At 51.1% G+C, this 23416-nt stretch overlaps 1 protein-coding gene and 1 long non-coding RNA gene across 3 annotated transcripts; one reads left to right on the top strand and one right to left on the bottom strand.

Moving 5' to 3' along the window:
- The first annotated feature begins 970 nt into the window (after window positions 1-970).
- On the top strand, window positions 971-20820 carry STRIP2 (striatin interacting protein 2). The gene is made up of 21 exons (XM_066318906.1): window positions 971-1140; window positions 2685-2754; window positions 3709-3783; window positions 3874-4008; window positions 4167-4287; window positions 4951-5019; window positions 5103-5209; window positions 5321-5448; window positions 5972-6169; window positions 7321-7544; window positions 8816-8881; window positions 9529-9592; window positions 10295-10366; window positions 10488-10562; window positions 11041-11138; window positions 11768-11894; window positions 13578-13678; window positions 15054-15120; window positions 18170-18274; window positions 18875-19079; window positions 20450-20820. Exons 1-21 carry the CDS (start codon window positions 997-999, stop codon window positions 20698-20700), a joined length of 2502 nt encoding a protein of 833 aa, XP_066175003.1. The 5' UTR covers window positions 971-996; the 3' UTR covers window positions 20701-20820.
- Window positions 19958-23160, bottom strand: LOC136361178 (uncharacterized). 2 transcript variants are annotated; one of them, XR_010743594.1, is made up of 4 exons: window positions 23033-23084; window positions 22189-22758; window positions 21255-21369; window positions 19958-20786 (listed from the first exon to the last, which is right to left on the bottom strand). It is a non-coding gene; the product is annotated as an uncharacterized lncRNA (long non-coding RNA). The 2 variants fall into 2 exon arrangements; XR_010743593.1 differs by having other exon boundaries at window positions 22189-23160.
- Window positions 23161-23416: the final 256 nt, after the last annotated feature.

The following is a 23416-nucleotide window of genomic DNA, read 5'->3' as shown; positions in this document are numbered from 1 at the left end:
GGTCAGGCGGGGCCAGATCGGGATTTTGGGGTGGGGCAGGACAAGGAGGGATCGAGGATGGTGCTGGGATGGGTGGGGGATTGTCCCCAAAGCCGGGGCCTTGAGCTCCTGCCGTGTCCCGGTAATTCCAGCTGTGGAAGCGGCGTCCTTGGGGCAGCCGGGGCTGTTCGAGTTCCTGGGCTGGTGTGTCCTTGGGAGGCGGTGCCGGAACGATCCCGATGCCGTTATCTCCTCTGGAACAATCCCGTTATCGCTCTGCTCCCGCAGAGCTGCACACTCTGTCGGGGCAGCCAAGGGAAATTCCCAAACCCTTGGCGTTTCCAGCTTTCCACAGGCTGCGAATGGATGTGGGACACGAGATGGGGCACCCGGTACCTCCCCGGCCACAAACCCACATAGTCGCCTCAGAAACAACCACCCCCCCTTTACTGCGTGTGGGAATGGGAATCCTGCTCGCTCCCACTCCTGCTCCAGGGCCCCGGGAGCCGCTGCCTGGCACCAAAATGGGGATAACGGGGTTTGGGCGGCCCGACTGACCGAGCGCTTCTGGGGTGGGACCTTCGGCCCTGCCTGTGCTGGGGCAGCTGCAGCCCCACAGGTGCCCCCGGCCCCTCCATGGCCACCCCCTCCATGGTTACCCCACGGGCACCTCTGACACCGCCGGCTCCGCCCTGCTGCCCAGCTCAGCGCCCCAGGGACACCCCATAGCCCCTCGTTCCCCACCATTCCCTGTTCCCAGCCTCTCCCAGGGACACCCCCTGTCCCCCCCAAGCCCGTCCTCCCCCATGTGTCCCCAGCCCCCCCACACCGAGGGACCCCCGCGTCCCCCAGCCTCACTCCGCTGTTACCGCGGGCCCCGCCCCATCCTGCTCCGAACCAATGGCGAGGCGGAGGTGTGTCCTGAGGCCACGCCCCTTGTCCCGGCAGGCCAATGGGCGTGGTGGGGGCGTGGCCGAGCCGGCCCCCACGTGCTGGCGGCGGCCGCGGGGCCGCGGGATGGAGGCGGCGGGAGGCGGCGGAGCCCCGGGCAGGGCCCGGCCCGGACAGCCCCAGCCCCAGGCACAACCACAGCCCCAGCCACAACCCCAGCCACTGCCCAAAGGCCGGGAGCTCTTCAGGAGCCAGCGGAAGGAGTCCGAGGTGAGAGCGCGGAGCTCGGTGCCGGCACCCCCCGGGCTCCGACGGGACCTGCTATGGTCCCTGCTCCGGGGCTGGGGGTCCTGCTGGAGGAGCCTTGTCCAGGTCTGGGGGAGCGCCTGGCCTTGGGGGTGCTGCCTACTCCAAAGTGGGCGCTTTAGGGGTCCTGCGGGGGTGGCTTTAGCGTCCTGCGGTGCCCAGCCCGGAGCGCGGAGTCCTCAGGGGCGCTCCCCGGCACTGCCACCTCCTCGCTCCGCTCCCAGACCCAGCTGCAGAGTTTTGGGGTGCTGGCTCAGCACCTCCCAGCCCCACGCCCAGAGCCTGCAGCAGGGGTTTGGGGACCCACCTAAGCCCTGGGCTCTCCCACACTCTGCAGGCTCCCCTTTGTCCCTCGCCAAGGTTCGGGTGGCACAGTCCCCTCCGTCCCCCTTCACCCCTCCTGCCTCAATCACTCCGGAGATCCACCAAACCCCGCTGGGCTGCCCTGCCCCAGCCGCGCCCGTGCGGCTTCGTTAATGCCGGGCTGGGAAAGCAGGACAGGGATCAGGTGCCCAGGATCCCACCGGGCTCTGATGTCCCCGGCCACCGTAAAGCCACCGCGGGATCCCCGAGAGCAAAGGACGGGGACACTTCCCTTTCCCAAAAGGGTCCCTGGGAACGGTGTCCAAGTCTCGACCCCAGGTCGTGAATTTGGGGTTTGCTTTGCTCCCCTGGCTCGGTCTCTCAAAGCGGATTAGGGCTGCACGCGCCTTGCCGAATTCCTCACCGGCTTTAAGACCCCGAGCGGCCCTGCCGGGCTGGGCTGCAGAAATTGGGTGAAAAACCAGCGGTTTTGAGCAAGTCGGGCTCAGCCCGGCGCCGCACATCCTCCTGGGGTCATCAATATTAATCGCGACGATGCGCATCAGTTCCAGCCCGGCTGCCGAGGAGGGATACTGACACTCGGAATGGGAAATTATGTTAATTTGGTTGGTTATTCATTCATGTGTTCCTTTACCCGGGGCAAGGCGGCGCGGTGCCGGCCTTGGGTCGTCTGGCTGCGGCTGCCTGCTCGCTGCCCCGCCGGAATCCTCCGGCGAAGTTTCATGCTCCAGTTCCTCATCCGCAGGGGAGGAGGGGGAGATCACAAAGGCAAAGCCCGGCCCCGAGAGCTGTCGGATCTGCGCTGCTGAGGACGGAGCTCAGGGATCCGCCGCATCCTCCCGGGGGTTTTTGCTTTGAACCAGCCCCGGGGTTTGTTTTTAGGAGCTTTGAAATGCATCGAAATATTCACTGGCATTTTGTGTCGTGCCTTTGCTTTCCCCGGGATTTGAGAAATGCTGGTTTCACACACGGATTTACACATTTTTTTACACATTTCCGCTGTATTTAAAGCGGCCTCGCACGGACTCCCCGCTCCAGCCCGGGAAACCCATCCGTGCAAGTCGCTGCTCCGGCGGCTGGAGGAGCTTTGGCGCAAAGGCTGCGAGTGCTGGCAGCCATCCCGCATCCCAAAATATCCCCCGAGATGTGCCAGCCCCCTCCTAACCCCTTCCCGCTCTCCGCAGGGCTCCGTGGATTGTCCCAACCTGGAATTTGAGTACAGGGATGCCGACGGCCACGGCGCTGAGCTGGCAGGTGAAAGCAGATTTTGGGTGCTGCGTTGTTATTTATAGGAGCCCGGCAGGCAGGGAAAACGAAAATCCCGCCGGGATGGGGGATGGATATGGAGTGGTGTCATCCCTGCAGCAATAGAGCGAGCGGGGTTTATTATTAGAGGGCCACTCGCTCCCTGGGGACGCAGAAGGGACGCGTGGGGACACGGGGATTACCCCGCGCTCCCAATTCCCCGGGGCACAACACCGGGGCCGGCAGGAGGGCGGAGTGTCGGGTGACAGTGCCCAGGCGGGAGGTGTCACCCTTTATCAGGTGGGTCGTGTCCTTGTCCCCTGTGTTCCCGCTGTGCGGTGGCTCCGGCTGCTTCTGCTCCGTAACCCCGCGGTCCCCGGCGTGGCCGGAGAAAATTTGGGTTATTTTTAGCTCGGTGTAGCTCAGCTGCACGAGCTGGCCTGGCAAAAACTCGTTTCCTGTTCAAGGGATCCTTCCTCCTTCCCTGCTGGATCCCTTCAGTCCTCCGTGGTGCCGCTCAGCACCTCAGGACTAGAGGGATTCTGTGGGGAAGGCAGGAATTCTGTGGGAACAGGCAGGAATTATAAAGAACAGGTGCAACATCGTCTCCCTCTAAGTCCAGCCCCTATTTGCAGGACCCAAAATGTCCGAGCTGCGGGGTGTTCCTGCATTCCCTTCATTCCCAAACTGCTTAAAATGTCCCCCTCAAAAACCCCAATGAATTTGCAAACGCAGTTGGAGCAGGAGCTGGGAACAGCCCAGCCAGGCCACTGGGATGAAGGTGACGAATTCGGTGGCACTGGGTGGCCACAACGTGCCCTTGGAGCTGCAGGAGAGCTCAAGGACCAGTTTAGGTCTCTGTCCCATGTCTGCCTGGATGCACAGGGATGCTCCCCAAGGAATTTGGGAATGAGGAGGAGGGCGAAGCCCCTCCATGTCCCTGCTGATCCTTGTCTCCATCAGAGCTGTACAGCTACACCGAGGAGCCAGAGCTGAGCCACAATAGGAGATGCTTCGAGGAGGATTTTCACACTCAAGGTACCAGCTCTGGCCTCAGCATCCCGGGGCTTGGGGCAAGAGCGGGACCCTCAGGGAAGCACCTGGCTGGAGGTCTTGTCCCTTTTCTAGTGCCGGACAGGAGGTGGCTGGAGCTGGACAGGGCTCAGCAGAAGGCCTACGTCATGCACCTGCTGGATGGGCTGGAGGTGGTCAACAGGGACAAGAGGCTCAGAGTAGCACGGGCCATCCTGTACCTGGCACAGGGTAAGGACACGTCCCCTGTGGCCAGATCTGCTCCCAAGGGGGTTGGGAGAAGCCTTCCTCGGGGTTGTGCTAGGTTGGCGCAGTGAAGCTCCTGCCTGGGGTGGTCCTGTGGACTCCAGGGGTTCCCTCACCAGGGTTTCTCTTTGGGGCCTCTCCAGGTGTCTTCGGGGACTGTGATAATGAAGGTGATGTCCTGCACTGGTCTCGGCACAACAGCTTCCTCCTGTACCAGCTGGGAACCTTCTCTGCCTTCCTGGAGCTTCTCAACATGGAGATTGAGTGAGAGGACTGCACTGCTCTCGCCCACCTCGCCCTACTTGTCCTCTTCACTTCACTCTTTCTTCTCACCCCTCCACTTCTTGGACTCAATGACCTTGGAGGTGTTTCCCAGCCAAAATGATTCTGTGATTCTGTGATCTGCTTTCTCCCCTTCTTCTCTTCTTCCTTCAATTTGCACTCCTCCTCTTCATCTTCTTCGTCCCCAATTTCCTCACCTTCTTCTTCCATCCTTCTCTTTCTCTCCTATCTCCTCATTCTCTCACCTTCCTCCTTTTCATCTTTTTTCTCTTCATCCTCCTCACACTTTTCCTCTTCATCTTCTTTCTTCTCGTCCTCATCCTGCTCACCTTCCTCCTTTTCATCTTCCTTCTCGCTGTCTTCTTCACCATTTTCTCCTCACCCTCCTCTTCATCTTCTTTCACCCCATCCTCCTCACACTCATCAATTCTCCTCACCCTCCTCTTCATCTTCTTTCACCCCATCCTCCTCACACTCTTCCTCAATCCTCCTCATCCTCCTCTTCATCTTCTTTCTTCCCACCCTCCTCCTCCTCTTGAGGTGGCACAGCCGTGTCACATCCCCTGGTGTGGCATTCCCAGCGCTACAGACGTTGGCTGGGGTGGGGAGGAGGAGGCTGGAGCTGAGCTTGTCCTTCCCCTGCAGGAACAGCCAGGCCTGCAGCAGCGCCCTGAGGAAGCCAGCCATCTCCCTGGCAGACAGCACGGAGCTCAGGTACCCCCTTGGGGCTGGGAGGAGGCTGGCACAACCTCTGGGGACAGGGTGGCCTCAGCACCTGCCTGCTGTGCTGTCCCCAGGGTCCTGCTCAGTGTCATGTACCTGATGGTGGAGAACATCCGTGTGGAGCAGGAGACGGATCCTGCCGAGTGGAAAACCTGCCGGGAGACCTTCAGGACGGAGCTGAGTGAGCCCCAGAGTTCATTGTGCCCTGCTGAGGTCCCTTTGTCACGCTGGAACCAGTAGGGAGAGCTCAGGGACGGGGGATCAGCTCTGACCCTGCTCCCTTCTCTACCAGGTTTCCCTGTGCATGCTGAGGAGCCGTTTGCTCTGCTGCTCTTCACGATGGTGACCAAGTTCTGCAGTGGCCATGCTCCACACTTCCCCATGAAGAAGGTCCTGCTTCTGCTCTGGAAGGTCCTCCTGGTGAGTACAGACCCTTCCTCACTCCAGAAACTTTCATTTTGGAATGGTGCTGCTGCAGCCTGGATGTTCCCCACCATTCAACCCAAACATAAGGGGGTTATTTAAGATGGCCCTGGGAGCTGCCACAAGGAAACAGCTCCTTCTTCTGTCTTAAGCTGTGCCAAGGGAAACATAGGCTGGATATTTGGAAGAAGGTTTTTACAGAAAGGGGAATAATGTATTGGAATGGTCTACCATTCCAACGGGAGGTGATGGATTCACCATCTCTGGATGCGTTTGAGAAAAGACTAGATGTGCCACTTGGTGCCACGGTTTAGTTGAGGTTAGGGTTGGGTTTGACTCGATGATCTTGGAGGTCTCTTCCAACCTAATGATTCAGTGATTCTGGGGTGAGGGTGGGCTGGGGGAGGAATCTGAAGAACGAAGCAGTGCCGTGGTGCTGTCCCCAGCGGGGAGCTGCCCAGGAGGGCTGTGAGCTCCGGGTGCGCTCCGTGCCCTCCCCTGTCCCTCTCTCTGTCCCCAGTTCACGCTGGGCGGGTTCGAGGCGCTGCAGGCCATGAAGGTGCGGCGGCGGGAGGAGCTGGGGCTGCCGCCGCTGCCCGAGGACAGCATCCAGGTGGTGCGGGGGATGCGCGCCGCCTCCCCGCCCACCTACGCCATCGAGCTTGTGGAGCAGCAGCAGCCGCAGCAGCAGCAGAAGCGGGGCTACCGCAGCCGCAGGGTGAGAGCAGGAGCGTCCTCCCGGGCCGGGATGAGTTTCCAGCAGGCACCGTCAGGAGGAGCCAGGAGTGCTCGTGGTTATGGTTCCCTTTCCGCCCCAGGTGCTCCCGTGTTTTCCAGGTTTAGCCTCACGGGTTGCAAGGGAGCTTAAGGACCATCCAGTTCCAAATGACGCCTTGCGTTAGATCAGGTTTCTCACCCACCTGAGCTGGGTTTGGACACTGCCATGGATCCAGGGACAGCCACAGCTTCTCTGGGTACCTTGTGGTATGGCTTCCCCACACTCCCAGCCAGGAAATCCCAATTCCCAAGATCCCATCCAGCCCTGCCCTGTGGCAGTGGGAAGCCATTCCCTGTGTCCTGTCCCTGCAGGCCTTGTCCCCAGTCCCTCTGCAGCTCTCCTGCAGCCTCTTTAGGCCCTGGCAGGGGCTCTGAGCTCTCCCTGGATCCTTCTCCTGTCCAGGTGAGCACCCCCAGCTCTCCCAGCCTCGATCCCTGGGAGCTGAGGGTCTCCAGCCCTGGAGCAGCTCCGGGCTCTGCTCTGGACTCTGTGCAGCAGCTCCAGGTGCTGCTGCTGTGTCCCCAGGGCTGGGGCAGCTCTGCAGGTGGGGCCTCACCTGAGCACAGGGGCAGAATCCGCCATCCCCTGCTGCCCATGCTGGGGGATTTGTAGGGTCAGTACACATGGTGAGAGCATGTCCAGTTTTTCATCCACCAATTTCAGTGGCAACAGATCAGCCCCATGGGGTGTTTGATCTGGAGGAAGCCAGAGGACATCCTGACCTTATGGCAAAGGGCTGATAAGTACCAGGGACAAAACTGTTCACAGCAAGTTCTTTTTTTAGCTCTGCTCTTGGAGTTGCTGTGTTATGGTTTGGGGATGAAAATGCCTTTTGCTAAGAGATGTCAGATGGAAGCCACAAAAGTTAAGGTGGAAAATGGGGTCAGCACCTCCTAGAGCAGCAAGGTTAGAGGGACAGAAGGAATTATTCTTGTGAAGGCTTTGCTAGCAGCAGCTAGGAGGGAAATCCTTACCTGAGGTACATCTGACAGCTTGATCCTTTCAGGATGGAGACATCTGGTGCCAGCACCTGAGAGGGAAATAAAATCCTTGAAGTGACTTGAATTTTTTCCCTCCCCCTTCGGCTACAGCCCCTGATGAAACAAGACAGTTTGGACATCTACAACGAGAGAGATCCTTTCAAGAATGATGAAGGAGGGGTTGATGAAGAGGAGAACGATGATGTGGACAGTGGGATCGAGGGGGAGCTGGACCTGATGGAAAGGGACACGATCATCCCCGCCATGCCAGCGCAGCGCCTGCCCATCGAGAGGGTGTCCTTCCCCAAGGGGCTCCCCTGGGCCCCCAAAGTCAGGTAAAGCCACCTGGTGTCACCACCATCCTCCCCAGCCCTACCTGTCCTGGAGCTCATTACAGTTTTTTGGGAAGCACTGGGAAATTTTTTGGCCTCTGGCTGGTTGAACTGAAGTGACTTCACTTCTATTTTTGTCAGGGTTGGTCCTCTCTGGATTGGTCACTTGCCACAAGTTTGGTGTGTAAACCCTGGGGAAGAGCTCAGTTAGACCCAGCCCAAGCCAAGAAAGGGGAAATCTAAATTTTTGGCCAATTAGTGGTGATCCAATTTTGGATATCGCAGGTTGTACTGGAAAGGGGGTGCTGTGGGAGCAGGTCAGCTTTCCCAGCCAGGTCTTGGTAGCACAAAGTTCTTAACTAATCATCTTGGGAGCTGGTTAATGACATCCTGTTGAGTGAGTAGGACCACTGTTTTGCCAGGTGAAGCCTTTTTTTTTAGTGGCAGAGGAAAACATCTTAGGATAAAGGACTTGGTGCCTTTCTTTCCTAAGACAGTTATTCACACATGAAATGAGGGAATGTTAGGAAAAAAGGGTGAAAACCTCTGCCCCTTTTCCTCTTATCCATGTGAGGGGTTTTTTTGCTGTTAATCCCAAGCCTGGATTTAATCCAGTATCTTTAAAACACAGGAGCAAATATATATTTTTGAGATAGGCGCAGTGACAGGGTTAAGTCTGTCTGTCCAGAGCATTCCTAGCAGAAACACAGCAAGAATTGGTTTCCCACACGGATCTCCATGGTGGTGCTGTGGTGCTCCACGTCACTTAACACTCTCAGCTTTGAAATCAAACGGCTGCTGCTTCCCTTGGCTGCTGGCTGTAAATCCAGCAGGATTCCTTTCTGTCCAGGAGAGCCTTGGCTCACAGCTCATGTCCTGCCTGTAGTGCAGAGATGCTGATCAGTTCCCATGACAGATGCCCGAGGTGGACAAGATGTCAGCTTGCTGTTGGAGCAGTGTGTGCTCTGACAGACTGTGGAGACGGCATTTGTTCCCTCAGAGTGAGCAGATGCTCCTTGGAGAGGCGTGTGAGGAGCACAGGAGGTGGTTACAAAGGTGCTGGTTGTAGGAAAGTCCTCTCCGTCTATTCGCACGTTCCTGTGGAGTTGCACAGCAAATACAAATGGTTTAGGTTCACCTTGCTCTCACCCAGTGAGAGCCAAGGTGGCTTTTGTCCACCGCTCTTGGTATCTCTAGAAATCAGTCTGAGGTTTTGATCTTACATGTGGCTGTTTTCCAACCTTCTTGTTTTTGTGTCTCCACTGCTCCATCAGACAGAAAGACATCGAGCATTTCCTGGAAGCAAGCAGGAACAAATTCATCGGATTCACGCTGGGACAGTGAGTGTTTTCTCCACAAAATCTGCCCTGTAGCTTCCATCAGTGGGGGTTAAGTGGTGGGAGGTGTCCACAAAGCTCAGGTTTTCCCAGCTCAAGACATGCTCAGGATGAGGCAGTGCTGGGTTTGCCAGAGCTGCAGCAACGAAAGCAGCGCTAGAAAAACATGTTCCTGGAGACACAGTCCCCAGGGACCTCTTTCTATTAAAAATCAGACCTAGCCCAGAATAAGTGACCGCTGGCCCAAGCCAGGGACTGGTTTGATGCAAAAGGCAGCTGAGAGAGTTTGGTATCTACAGCAAATTACCCAGTTTGTGAATAAATCAAGCTGTGGTTGCAGAGTCATGCTGGGATAGGCCCAGCAGGGTACATTCATTTTTAGGTGCAGTGCTGGGCTCAGGCTGGCTCCACCCTCTTTCTGATTTCATCTGATTTCACCCCAATTCTTCACCCCAATGTCTCTCCTTTCTCCTGCAGGCATGATGGGGAGGAGGTGGGAGGGCAGCAGCTCACACCAACAGGTCTCCCAGTTCCTGACCCATCTGGGATGTATTCAGCAGACTCCAGGCTTCCCCTTTTACCTGTTAGGACATGGAAATTCTTGAATATGGATGTGTTTTCCAGTGCTGACCTTCTTTCCTCTTGCCCAGGGACACTGAAACCCTGATCGGGCTCCCGCGGCCGATCCACGAAAGCGTGAAGACCCTGAAGCAGGTGAGATGGCGGCTCCATGCATGGCATGGGACATCCACCACATGGATCCTCCTGGCCAAACTCCCTGAAACACACTTACTGCAGGGAGTAAAAAGTTGTTTGCCACAGGAAAAGCTGCTGGAGCTTCTTGCAGGAATTGAGGCAAAAAATTAAAAACTGAGTCCTCAGGTAGCCTCTCCAGCATTTTTACTGTCACTTTATCCAAGGTGTAGCATTGGTGCTTCCTGGTGAGTGTCTGCCATGTGTTTGAAGGTGACAGACTTTCACATCTGGGTTTGGACATATATTCTCAAACCAGTGCTGTTCCCAAGGGGAAGCACACCCAGCCTCGGCTCCTTCAGTGCTCCACAGGAAATGAGACCCCTCCAGAGGCCAAGTGACCCGAAGATCTGGGTTGTCTTTTGGAGGTGATTGTCCCTCTAATTCCTTTCAATGAGCTTCACTGCCCTCCCCAACTCTCTGTGGCTCCCTTAAAAAGTTTCAACTTGATTAAAAACAGAAGGCAGAAGGAGCAGGTGGAAGTAACCAAAGGCAGGAGGTGTGAGGGGCTTCAGGGACAGAGGGATGTCCCACACAGGGATGAGTTCCCCGTGACTCTGCTGTGACCTGCACACCTCACTGGGATGTTGCTGTGACCATCCCTGGCCGTGTTTCCTCCTTCAGCTGTGACACTGCTCTGCCTCTGTCTGTGTGTTTTGCCAGCACAAGTACGTTTCCATCTCGGATGTCCAGATCAAGAATGAGGAGGAGCTGGAGAAGTGCCCCATGTCTCTGGTAAGAAGGAAGTTGCTTCACCCCCTCACCAGAGAGAGGATGGGAGGTTGCCAAGGTGTCACGTAAACCCATTTATATTTTTACTCCTTTTTCCCTTGTTTTTAATTCTTCTCTGCCCTAGGGGGAAGAAGAAGTCCAAGAAACCCCTTGTGAGGTCTTGTATCGAGCGATGTTGTACAATCTCCCCCAGTACATGGTGAGACCCCATGCTTAAAAGGAAGGAACATCTTTGGAGTAGGGAATGGTGCCAGTCTGGGAGCTGCAGAGCTCAGCACAGGAGGGTGCTCAGGACCTGGAGGCTGACATTTTGGTGGGAATCCTGAGCAGAGTTGGGAGGAAAGTACAGTCCAAGTGGAGGGATTCAGAGGATTCTGAGATGCTGATTGGGTCACGTGGGCTCTGTGGGAAGAGACAGAGTTTTAAGTGCATTCAAACTCCAGGTGTTCTTTGTGTTGTTTTACCCACACTGCCAGAGCTCAGGCACATGTGATGCCTCAGGTTAAAGATCAAACAGAGTTGCTGAGCTCCCTGCACTTGTCTTGTCTGTCAGAGGCTGAGTGTGATCTGGTGAAACCCTGTAGAGTTGGCTTGGAGTTGTCCAGTTTCAGCAAGTGAAGGAGAAGGAAGGAATTCCCTTTCCTGGGCCATGCCCCCACACCTGCCCTCTCCTGCAGATTGCTTTGCTGAAGATCCTCTTGGCTGCTGCTCCCACCTCCAAGGCCAAGACTGACTCCATCAACATCCTGGCAGACGTACTGCCTGAAGAGATGCCGTAAGTCCCTCACCAGGTGGTCACCAGCCATCCCAACCTTGCCACCAAGCCTTGGGCCAAGCAGGAGAGCTGATGGGTCTGGGGGTCTCCAGGTTTGGGGTATCTGTTTTTGGGTAGGTATAAATTAAGGTTTGGGAGGCTCCAGGTTTGGGATATTTGCTTGGGTAGGTGTAAATTAAGGTTTGGGAGGCTCCAGGTTTGGGGTATTTGTTTGGGTAGGTGTAAATTACTGTTGGTACCAGGGCAGAGCTGTCAAAGCCAAGGGAGGGATGCTGTGATGATGATTCGAGTGCAGCCACTCCAAGCTAATTGACACAAATGATAAAATCCTGCTAATTGACCCAGTTCATATGGATGTGTCAGCACATAGGTGTCCTCCCTACCTCTCCACCAGCATTCCTGCTGGAGCCCAATCCACCTTTTTTTCCTCCCTTTTTAACCCATTTTGGTTTTAACCCATTTTGGTTTTAACCCATTTTGGCACCACCAGGTAGGACGGGTGGAAATGGGAGTCCCGTGGGGAGCGAAGGTGCTTGGTTTTGTAGAGTTCACCCAGATGAATGAGAACTCCACATCCCTTGGTGCTCCCTGCTGCCACAGCCCCGGTGCTGTTTTTCCCTACCCCGCAGCATCACCGTCCTGCAGAGCATGAAGCTGGGCATCGACGTGAACAGACACAAGGAGATCATCGTCAAAAGTATCTCGGCCCTGCTGCTGCTGCTCCTCAAGCACTTCAAGCTGAACCACATCTACCAGGTGGGCCCAGAGGAGGGGGTGGCCATTGCCAAGCTGGGCTTGACGGTCCTGATAAACCCTCTCCTAGGAGACTTCCAAGGAGAATTTCCATGAGGAGCTGTAATCACATTTCCACGGCTCCAGGACTTGTACAGGGTCACTCCGGTTGGGATAACCCCGTTGTGTTTTGACAATATCATTCCTACTCATGTGGCAGGAGCTTTTAGGCTTCTGGGAATATCCATTCAGGTTAAATTTAGGAAATAGCACGAGCCTCCCTGGCAGAAGGGGGAAGAGGAAGGGGATTAGGCAAGACTCTCTTTTGCTCTGTCATCTCCAATGCCCAGAAATAGTGCTGAGAAGGACCTCACGAGGTCACCTAATCTGGTTTTGGCAGGATCAGGTTCTTGGGGCTCCAGTTTCAACAGAGGTAGGAGGTCTGGGTCATAGTTGCAATCTGATTTTTGTTCCAAATGTGATTTTTGTTCCATCTGCATGGCACCAATCAAACTGCACCCACTCCAGGGCTTTCCTTGGTTAAAAAACCCCAAGGACTAATATGAGCTGTGGCCCAGTTCTCCACTCATTCTGCAAGTCAAACAATTAGTGTTTTCTAATTTTTTCTCCTAAGGCTTTCAGCATGCTACAAATCCCTCTGCATTACAAAACCCACTGATATTTAACTGAGGATAAATATAAATCCACTTACTGGATTGGGTAAAATGAAACCAACTCCCACATTTTACAATCCTACATTTGTTCTGCTCCCCCCCCCCCCTCCACATCCCTTCATTAGTTTTTCTCACTTCAAAGCAGCTCCTCTCCTTTCTTCCCTCCAGGCAGGAGGGCCATTGCAGCCTGGAGAAACCTGCAAGGTTTCATCCCCCTGATTCTGGAGGTTTTTTTGTGTCTGATCTGGGTGGTTTTGTTCTTTCAGTGACAAAGGTTGTCTCAGGGAGCACCAGCAGGTCTGAAATGTAGGAATCACTAAGCACAGGATGGTTTGGGTTGGAAGGGTCGATTAGTCACCAGCACATCCCAGCGCTGTGTCATCTGTGGTGTCATCTGTGGTGTGCCAATGCTGACAGCTAGCACCAGGCTGAGATGAGAACAAACTGTTCCTTCCCTCTCAGACTGGAGATGTTGATGGAGAGGCATGGGAAGGGCAGGATGGAATAGGACTGGGTTTTGCTGCAGTTTGTATCTTTAGAGGATGGGAGAGATTTGTTGTATTATTGAACTGTAGAATGGTTTGGGTTGGAAGGGACCTCAACGACCATTTAATGCTTTGAGGGAGAGAGAAATTTAAAGCAAGTAGGAAAATAGGGATACAATTTCAGTCAAAATTTTTAAGGGAACTGGAATTAGTGTGTGAGAGCAATAGGAATTATTGTATTTTCTCACGTAATAGCTACAACTCCTTCCTTCTTCCCCACACACTGTTTTGCTACAGATTTGATCTTGAAAAGACACAAGGTGCAGCTATTCCTAAAGCACTGCCGTGAAGTTTGTATGTCCTCTCTATGTCAAATGGAATTTTCCAGCTGCTGTGCATGACACAAACCTTACATGGCAAACTCCAGGGAGAAAATGGTCTGTGAGGTGTCTGGGGCAAACCATCCCAAGTGCTTTGCTTTTGGCTGGAGAGAGGTTTCCATTCACAGCTGGTGCTCCCAGCTGACCCGTTTCCCTTCTCTTCCCCAGTTTGAGTATGTGTCCCAACACCTGGTGTTTGCCAACTGCATCCCGCTGATCCTGAAATTCTTCAACCAGAATATCATGTCTTACATCACTGCCAAAAACAGGTACGGCCACTGGTGGGGGACACTGAGGTGATGGGGCAGGAAGGTTTTGTGCTTGGGGAGCCCTGAAGTCCTGAGGGGACCCAGGTGACCTCACAGAGCTTTGGGGTGTCCTGTCCACTACAGAAATTTGTGGAGGGAGCAAATCCCTTTGGCATGATGAGGATGGCTGGATGCTGAGCTTCCAATCTCTGATTTAGCTGCTGAAATAGTACTAAAATAAAATAGTCCCTATCTTTAAAATAAAGTAGTTTTCATCTTCACATGGACTCCTGTGGAGCTATCTAGTGCCACTGGGCATCTCTGGGCCACAGCTCCATCAAGGCCAGATGGGGTAGGATCTTTCACGTCTTTCCCACTTTTTATAGCTGTGATTCAGCTTTCCTGTCTCCTTCAGGTTTTCCGTAGTTGTCACTTCCTTTTACTGCTGTTCTGAGAGAGGCACCAGCCCTGTTTGGAGCAGGGCACTGGCTGGACTACCATGGAGCAAAGATGTGAGACAGCACAGATCTTTCACAGGGCAGGATTTCTCTGTTTGGAGAGGAGCTCCACAGGGGTGTTGGAATGATAAAAAGATCCTTTTTTTTCCTTTTTGATGCTCTTTTTGTTGCTTTTCAGCTGTGTGTGTAGGCTGGTCTGTCTCCTGCACTGTGTGGTTGTGTCTGTGTGAGGAGGCATGCACGGAAAAATAGGAAGTAATACGTTGATTCTCCTGCTATAAATATTTCCACTTTTGGTCCTGTGCTCTAAGTGAGGAGGAAATATATCCCAGGAGCACTCAGCTCCCTCCTCTGCTCTGGGATGGAGGTTTCACAGGCAGGAAATGCACCTGTGGGATGTGCAGCTGGATCGTCTGAGACAGGGAGGTGTAAATTTCAGTTTTGGCTGTATTTATTGACTACTTTTACAAATCCCTTAGGCCTGGAGGCCTTTGAAAATCCTGATACTCTGAATATTCACTCACCATGATTTTTTTTGCTGCCAATCAGATGCCTCCCTTTGAACCTCAGATCTATTTTGTTTACTTCCCCCCCCCACTTTTTAAATAAGCACATGAATAACTCATCTGCCGTGTCTTAATGGATCCAAATCCTTCGAGTCCTTATTAATGCACTCAGGATGGAGCTTTGGAGCCAGGAGGCATCGATGTGCTCCATTAAGCTGAGGGGTGAGGCAGTGCTGAGGCTGGGATCGTGTTTGGATGCTGCTTCATGTGCCAGAGATGGGATTGCTCCCCACCCAAATTACTCATTGCATTTCCAGACACAGAGCAGAAAAAAATGTTACGGATTCCTGGGCATGATCATATAGATCACATTAAAAAATTCTCTCCTGTTAATTTGTTCCTAATAAGCCTATTCTTTCCTGTTTTCTGCAGCATCTCCGTCCTGGATTATCCACATTGCACAGTCTGTGACCTGCCTGAGCTCACAGCAGAAAGTCTGGTAAGCAGCACAGAAAGCATTTCTGTGGCCAGGATTGCTCTGTGTGACAGCACGAGGAAGGATTTGGGCTTTCTATTCTCTGTCTTCTTTTTCTGTAACCCCCAACCTTTCCAAAATTAGACTTTTTTATTCCCCCCATCACCACTCTGAGTCACTGTCAACTGTGGGGAAGAGGCACTGCTGGTGTTGGGCACCCCATAAAGATAGTTTGGTTTAGGGTTTTCCCTTTGACAGAATAGAACCACAGAATTCCAAGACCATTGTGGTTGGAAAAGACCTCCAAGACAAAGTCCAATCTTTGATCAAACACCACCTTGTCCCCAGGCCAGAGCACTGAGGGCCACATCCAGGAATTCCATGGGTACCTCCAGGGATGGGAACTCCAAACCTCCCTGGGCAGCCCCTGCTGAGGCCTGACCACCATTTCCATAAGGATTTCTTTCTGATATCCAACCTGAGCCTCCCCTGGCACAGTCTGAGGGTGATTCCACTTCTTCTGTCAAGACAAGACTCTTCCACTTTGAAAAAGAATTTACCCAGAGAATGTTGCCTACCAGGCTTCAACTGCTCTGAGCACTCCTGTTTTATGAGATACCAGTTTAAGGAATGAACCAAATTCCCTGCAGAGAGGAGCCTTAAGTATTCCAGAGGCTGCCCAGCAGGATGGGCTGGGCAAACACGCAGACTGCAGATGGGATAATAAAGCTAGCAGGTTCATAACTACAATAATTCAAGTGCAGAGGAGGCTGGACTCCACCAGCACAGGGGAAAGCTTTGGGTTTAACAGGAAATAATGGATAGGGAATTGAGACCCTAAATTATTAAGAAGGATCCTGAGCAAATCCAGTCTGGGCAGGGATGATCTCATGGTGCTGCTGCAATCTGAGGGCCTCTCTTGTTTTCCTTAGGTGTGTGAAGGTCAAAATCATCAGAGAGAAAGATTTTCCCCAGGTCCACGGGCTGCTGAATGCTGGGTGTCCCCATCCAGCCCTGCCAGCCTCCATCCTATCCTGGACCGATGGGGACATCTAGTGACACATCACTGAGGGCTCCCTGGCTCGTGCTAATCCTCACAATCTGCCTTCAGGAGAAAACTGAACATTTTCAGAGAAAATGCTCCCAGTAGGGTCTTGACAGTTTGAGAGCTGTTGCAGTCAAGGACAGCACCTTTCACTTTCCTCCAGCAGGCATGGATGTTATCCTCAAGGGAGAGCCATTTAATTAGAAAATATGCAGAAACCAATTTGAATTTTGCCATGAGGGTTCGTCTGTGGCAGAATTCCCGTGGAAGTAAGGATTTAATAGGAATCAGACACACTCTGGTACTTGAGGTGTACGTTTGTGCACCTATTTATATTTCTTCAGCCAGCACTTCATGAGTTGTTTTAGCTTTTTTTTTACCACTCTGATGAGTGATTGTAACATCTCAGCGTAACACATTTCTCAGAGGATGTAACAGATGATTCTTCTCTCAGTGGGTTGAGCACAGTAATGTGTGTTTGGGTTTTCCCAAGGAGAACCAGGATGATCAGCACTGCTGTCTCCCAAGGAGGGTGTAAATGCTGTCCCCATCTGGTGTAAATCAGGAGTGGCTGAGGTGATGGGGGATTCATCCATCCTGTTGTGGGAAAGGCTTTTCAAATCCTGGCCAGTCCCCATCTCCCCTCTCCCATCACTCCAGAGGGGTCTGTAAAGTGTTTAATGCATCCCTTAGAAGGGGTATTAAAATCCACTTAGCCTGTTCTCTCCTTCCATAAATCTGATGGAAAGATCCTCCCTGACTTGAATATGTAGAGACAGCATCAAACTGGTGAAACTGGTGACAAAGAAATCCATCAGCCCAAGAAATGGATATTAGCTTATTCCACTGGGATCTTTGGGAAAATTACTTGGTGTAGTGGGCACAGGTTAGGCCTGAGCATGATGTGACACTGCAGTTTGGGACCCCCAAAGCACCAGATAGAATCCACCAGCACCTCAGTGACATCCTGGTGGCATTCTGGTGACATCCCACCTCTGGATGCCTCTCGGGCATTGAAAGGATCTGCCCAGGGAGGTCTGGAGTCCCCATCCCTGGGGGTGTCCAAGGAATTCCGGGATGTGGGACTCAGAGGGCTGGGGACAAGGTTGGATTCGGGCACACCTTGGACTCAGTGACCTTGGAGGCCTTTTCCAACCTCAGGGATTCCTCGATTCTGTTTGGCACTTGCCTTTAAAAGCAAAGGGGTTGTGCTGCTAGGGTTTTCTCGAGTAAAGCTGGATTGGACACTGACAGAAAGGGCCCCTCCAAACTCCACCAGATTCTGGAATGGGTCAAGTTTTTGCCCTGAGTTAAGAAGGCTGTAGCTGGCTGTGAGTGGTTTATAAATTCAGCAGCCCTTGTTTTGTACACTAGACCCCAAACAGGATTTTTGTAGGACATTTCTCCTGTGCTTGGAGTCGTTCGAACATGGAGCCAGTTTCTGCAGTGGTGGAATTACTGCTCTAAGTGCCGCGGGCAATATTTCCACAAGCTGGAGCTGGGGGTGTTAAAAGTTACCTAATATTTAAAACAATGTCTCAGCAGCACTTAGGCTGGGGGGGATTTTTGTTACAGAAAGGTCTCATCCTTTCTTGATACAAACGTTGCTATTTGTCATCCTGTGTTGATTCATGATTTCCTTTTACTGGTCTGTAATGTGTGTCCTAAGCCTGAATTAATTTATATAGTTAGCAAAACCAGTGGTGATCACCAGGCTGCAATTTGCTTTCTGGCTGTAAACAAGGAATACGAATCTACCACAAAATACATTTCCCATGATGGAATAATGTGATTTATCCCATTATAAGCTCTCACTCTAGATGAAAAGCAGATTAAAATCAGAGTGTTTCAATATGGCTTTCCCCAGAATCTGCTGATGATAACCCAAGTGAGGAGGCAGCTCTGATGCTTGTCCTCCCGCAGAAATAAGACTTGTGCAGACAAGAAAAACAAAGATTTCTGCCCAAGGACATCTCTGTGGCAGTGCTGATGAGCGCTGTGGTCAGGGTTGCACTTCTCCCCTTGCAGGAAGCCGGAGACAACAACCAGTTCTGCTGGAGGAATTTGTTTTCCTGCATTAACTTGCTGAGGATCCTCAACAAGCTGACCAAGTGGAAACACTCGAGGACAATGGTAAGGGGCTGTCCCCTCCCCCTGAGACCCTCCAGCATTTCACCTGGAGCACATCCCTGGCTCTACACAGCAGGTTCAGGGTACTTGTGGAAGTGCTGGGGCTTCTGCTCTACGTCATCTTCCCTTTTTTCTTTCACAGACTGAGTCTCAAATGCAGAAATACTTTTTCTCCTGCTAATAACATTATTTCTATGACTCTCAAGCCCTGTGCAGAGCACGCTGGCTGTGTTGAAGGCTCCTGTTCTCCTTCCTGGAGACCCTCCAGTATTTCACCTGGGTCACATCCCTGGCTCTACACAGCAGGTTCAGCCCAGCCTCATGCTCAGAGTGTCTTGTGGAAGTGCTGGAGCTTCTGCCCTCGGTCATCTTCCTTTTTTTTCTTTCACAGATTGAGCTTAAGTGCAGAAATATTTTTTTCTCCTGCAAATAACATTATTTCTATGACCCTCGAGCCCCGTGCTGGTTGTGTTGAAGGCTGCTGTTCTCTCTCCTGGGGGTTTGTGGCATACAGGGCCCAGGTGTTGGTGCCCAAAGCAGCACAGACAGCGTTTGTGTGGCTCCCTGAGCACTCTGCATTAATCGGGGCCCATTTCCTGGCAGATGCTGGTGGTGTTTAAGTCAGCCCCCATCCTGAAGCGGGCTCTGAAGGTGAAGCAGGCCATGATGCAGCTCTACGTGCTCAAGCTGCTGAAAATCCAGACCAAGTACCTGGGGCGCCAGTGGAGGAAGAGCAACATGAAGACCATGTCTGCCATCTACCAGAAGGTGCGGCACCGCATGAACGACGACTGGGCCTACGGCAACGGTGAGTCCTGCCCTGTTGGAACCCTGCAGGCTGAGGATTTCAGGCTTTCTGGGCTAAAACACACTGACCCTCAGGCAGGCACCACATTTGACTTGAGGCTGTGGAACAGGCTCTCAAAATTGAGTGATGGCACTGGGGTTGTGGGTGTGTGGTTTGAACAGTATTGTGTGATTTCATATGTGAAAAACTTAAATTTGGGCTTTTAGGATATAGTAATGTACGGGGCAAGGTGGAGGATTTGTCTGAATCCTTCTTCACCCTCTTCTACCTTCTTCTCCATGGGTTTGGGTGGTTTTCTGTAACTGGGTGAAAAAGATCCACATTGCGGGCCTCGGGTGGTCATTGTTGGGTCAAAAGTATAAATAATATAGGTGTCACCTCATTATTGGGTGATTAGTGCTTAAATAGTGGAAAGGATCAAACTCTAGGAAAGAGTTAGAAGCTCTCCATTTTACCTGCATTCTCTGACTTGCTAGTTAGAGCTCACAGCTCATGAGTCTGTAAATAGATAAGAAATAATAAACACCGAGTCTGAACACAGACTGCGACTCCCACGTGTTAATCCCAACCTTGGCAGAAAAAGAAGCCAGAACTGTCACACCTGGGCTTATCCCTCTGCCTGTGGGTTTGCAATCAGCTTGACTTGCTTTGGCCCAAAACCATCTAAAATTATTGTCACTGTTGGAGATTTTTTCAGAAGTTTTATGGCACTGTTCTGCACTGTCAGATTTAGAGCTCATGAAAGCCAGCTTTGAAAGTACTGGGTTGTTTCTTTTTTTTCATGTTATGTGTTTAGATAATGTGACATGATGTTATGGTTATTGCAACTTTTCAATATCATTCATAGTTATATTTGCTCAAATTTTTTCAAAAAATTTGAGTTTGGAGTTCATAATAAGCTCACTAGGTTTTAAGTGTTTTAAATTTTGATCCCTGCTTCAGTGGTCAGTGGAGATTTTCAGTAAAATTGGTGAGGTCTTTGTGAAAAAAGCAGGGACTGGCTTTTTTCTTTATTCCTGCCTCAAGGATTCTCTAATTATAGAGAGTCTTTAAAGCAGGAATAATTACATTTTTATGGGACACCTTAAATTAAAATGCACACATAATGGGATTGGTTAGGAATAATAATAATAATTAGGAGTGACTCTGGTTGATTCACGTGAACCCTTCAGCCTTTCTTTTGCTCAGACCTTGTCAGAGAGATGTTTATGGGATATCTTAAACTGAAACGCATGCATAATAGGATTTGATTAGGAATAAGATAATTAGGAGTGACTCTGGTTAATTCACGTGAACCCCTCAGCTTTTCTTTTGCTCAGACCTTGTCAAAGAGATGTTTTGCACGCTGGGTGTTGTTTTCCTCACTGCAGATATCGACGCGAGGCCGTGGGATTTCCAGGCTGAGGAATGCACGCTGAGGGCCAACATCGAAGCCTTCAACAGCCGCAGGTACGACAAGCCGCAGGACTCGGAGTTCGCCCCGGTGGACAACTGCCTGCAGAGCGTGCTGGGCCAGCGCCTGGAGCTGCCCGAGGACTTCCACTACTCCTACGAGCTCTGGCTGGAGCGGGAGGTGTTTTCGCAGCCGATTCGTTGGGAGGAGCTGCTGCACTGCCAGTGACCCGCTCCCGCCTCCCCGGGGGCCGGCGGTGCCACGGGCTGAGGAGAGGAACATTTTGGGTTGGGTCCGGGGAGATTTCAGTACAGCTGGGGTAAAAAAATAAAAATTAAACTTTCCAAAGAGACCGAGTCTCTCTGTGCCTAGCAGACACCTCTTTTTGGAGGTCATCCTGAGACTTCTTGGAGTAAAGTATCGGCAGAGGCCACGGAGCAGGTTCCAGAGTGAGATCAGAGCCCGGCTGTCTGGTAGCTCGGTGGTAGGATTCCCGGCCGGGAATTCCATCCCTCCCGCACACCCCACGCTGTGCCTCCTTTGTTTGTTCGGATTTATTCGGTTCTGGCTGGCTGCTGATATGCTTCCAACACCACCCTGCCACCTCCAGCTGCCCCGGGATGCACAGGAACACAGGTTGGCTTGTGATGGGGACAACATTGAGTGTTGTCCCTGGGGTCACACAGCCCAGCTCAGAGTCCTGGTGCCATCAGGGACAGGTCCTGCATGATCCCCTGGACATCCATCTGTCCTCACCTCTGCTTTCCTCCACCTTCTCTCACCTTTATTAAATGGCCCCTGTGCTGTGCAGTGTTTGGAGCTGGGGAGGTTGGAGTTCCCATTTCTCTCTGCCCTGAGTGTCATTACGATTCCACATCATCTGCAGCCCTTCCAGCCCTGAGGAGACAACAAATACCACGTTAAATAACCTCGTTTTTACACAGATTTTTCGGTTGTTTGGGGGAGTGTTTGTTTCACGTTTCAGAGTGGGGAGGGAAAGTTTATTTATGAGGGAAAGAGTGGATTCTGTGGTCCATAACTTTCAGGATGAATAGGATATTGAGCTGTAAACTTTTTATCAATTTAATAACTTAATACTTAAATTAAATAATGAACGCTACACTTGGGTAAAGCTGCTTTGCATGAGGGTGGCATTTGTCAAAGCATCGTGTGTTCATACAGGGCAGGGAAGCCCTGAATAAACAAGTGTTTGTTATGGCAGGATTTGTGCTAATTGCTTAAGTAATTAATCAACCTGGGAATGTTTCCTTCATGGAGTTTGTCCAAGGCCTTGTTCATGGAAATGGCATTAAACCTTTTAAAACCTTTTAAAATACGCTTTTGTTCAAAATAAACCAACTTTTAAAGGACACCGGTTTGTTTAAGCTTTTTTTTTTTTTTCTTTCTTCCTATATCTTAATTTAAATTATTCTTTTTATTATTTTTTAAGGACAAAAAACATCCCCCAAACTCAGCCCTCACCCCTGTCCATCTCCACTCAAGGGGGAATTAAATGAATTACTAAAGAAATTTAGAAAAGCCCTTGGTATTTGGATCCAACCCTTTTTCCCCCACAAAGTGTCTTTTTCCCCCAGAATATGTTGAAAAAAAACCCCAGTACATAGCAAATGTACACTTTTCTATATTTTATATTTAATTTGTGCTTTTCAGTGCCTGTTATTTTTACTGAGAGAGCTTAGGAACACAAATTCTTACCTGAATGTCTGCGTGGCGGAGGATGGTACAAACTTATCCTGGATTACAATTTATTCACACCATCACCACCAAATTTTTCTGCTTCCCAGGGAGATATCTCCACAGGAAACCTGAATTTCTGCATAACAAAGTGACTTAGGGAGAGGCTACGCCTTTATTTGAAATATTTATGTCCCATCCTGGTAAGCAAGCAGCAGTTTCCAACTTTTTTTTTTTTTTTTTTTTTTTTCTTCACAATGAGGATTTTCTCCTCCTTCAAAATTCTCAGAAGAGCTGGGCACCAGCAATTAAGGAATAATCATTTCATATGTTCAGCAAGGCAGTTTCAGAACAGAGTTTTGGGTGGTTTCTGCACAGCTGGAGGAACATCTGTTATCTCACCCCAATAGGGCTGTTGGTTCCAGGAACCCTCCAGTGTTCCCAATTCCTGTTGTAATTGCAATAAAGAACATTTTTTGTTTGTTTGTTTTCACCCTACAGGTGGTTGCTGGAAGTTTTGCTGTGGGTGAGTCCTTTTCTTCAGCACCTCAGCACAGATTCTTCTGTTTTCTTGTCGATTCTTCCTGGTTCCTAGGGATGAATAGCATATGGAATTGAGTTATTAATTTCTCAGTCTTCTCTAAGCAACTTTCGAGCTGCTTGGTGAATTTAACGCAAATTTCAGTGAAGGATAAGAGGCTACAAAGATACAAAGTTCCCTTCAAAGCTGTGAAAAGAGAGTGATCCTCCCCCCGCCTCCAAAAAAACCTCACGATGATTAAGCCTTTATCCATTCGGATTGGCAGTGTTAAAAAAAATACCCCTCCTTTTTCTCCTGTGAATATTTCCATAAAAATAACATCACTGAGATGTCCTGGCTGACTCTGTGTTTATCCACTTGTAACCACAGAAGTGACTGTATGAGGTCAGGCTTATTATACTCTGGAGTTTGAGAAGCTTCCCTTAATTATTTATCAAAGCCTTGCGTGTGTAAACAGCAGCTTGTTCTGCAGCCAGGTCCAAGCACTGTCACAAAACACAACATTTGACTGCACAGGATGATTTTTGTCTCCTTGATTGAACATTTCAGTCCTCTGCGCCTTCTTTTTTGGATAATAATTATAATATGGCCTCTTGACAGTTGCCATTGCTAAAAGGAGATAATTAGTGTAATTATGATCTTTTATGCTGTGTGGTTTGTTAATACAAATAACACAAAATTTCCCTGAACAGAGTAGGATTTTTTTTA

This window comes from Sylvia atricapilla, chromosome 5 (genome assembly GCF_009819655.1).
Source record: "Sylvia atricapilla isolate bSylAtr1 chromosome 5, bSylAtr1.pri, whole genome shotgun sequence".
Lineage (NCBI taxonomy): Eukaryota > Metazoa > Chordata > Aves > Passeriformes > Sylviidae > Sylvia > Sylvia atricapilla.
This window is presented reverse-complemented; position numbering and strand designations above follow the sequence as displayed.

What these genes read in the sequence shown, in the direction of transcription:
- STRIP2 (XM_066318906.1), top strand. Translation starts at nt 997, where the DNA reads ATGGAGGCGGCGGGAGGCGGCGGAGCCCCGGGCAGGGCCCGGCCCGGA. An exon ending in CATCCTGTACCTGGCACAGG is followed by an intron (nt 4,009 to 4,166) that starts GTAAGGACACGT and finishes GGGCCTCTCCAG; the next exon opens with GTGTCTTCGGGGACTGTGAT. An exon ending in GGGGCTACCGCAGCCGCAGG is followed by an intron (nt 6,170 to 7,320) that starts GTGAGAGCAGGA and finishes CTTCGGCTACAG; the next exon opens with CCCCTGATGAAACAAGACAG.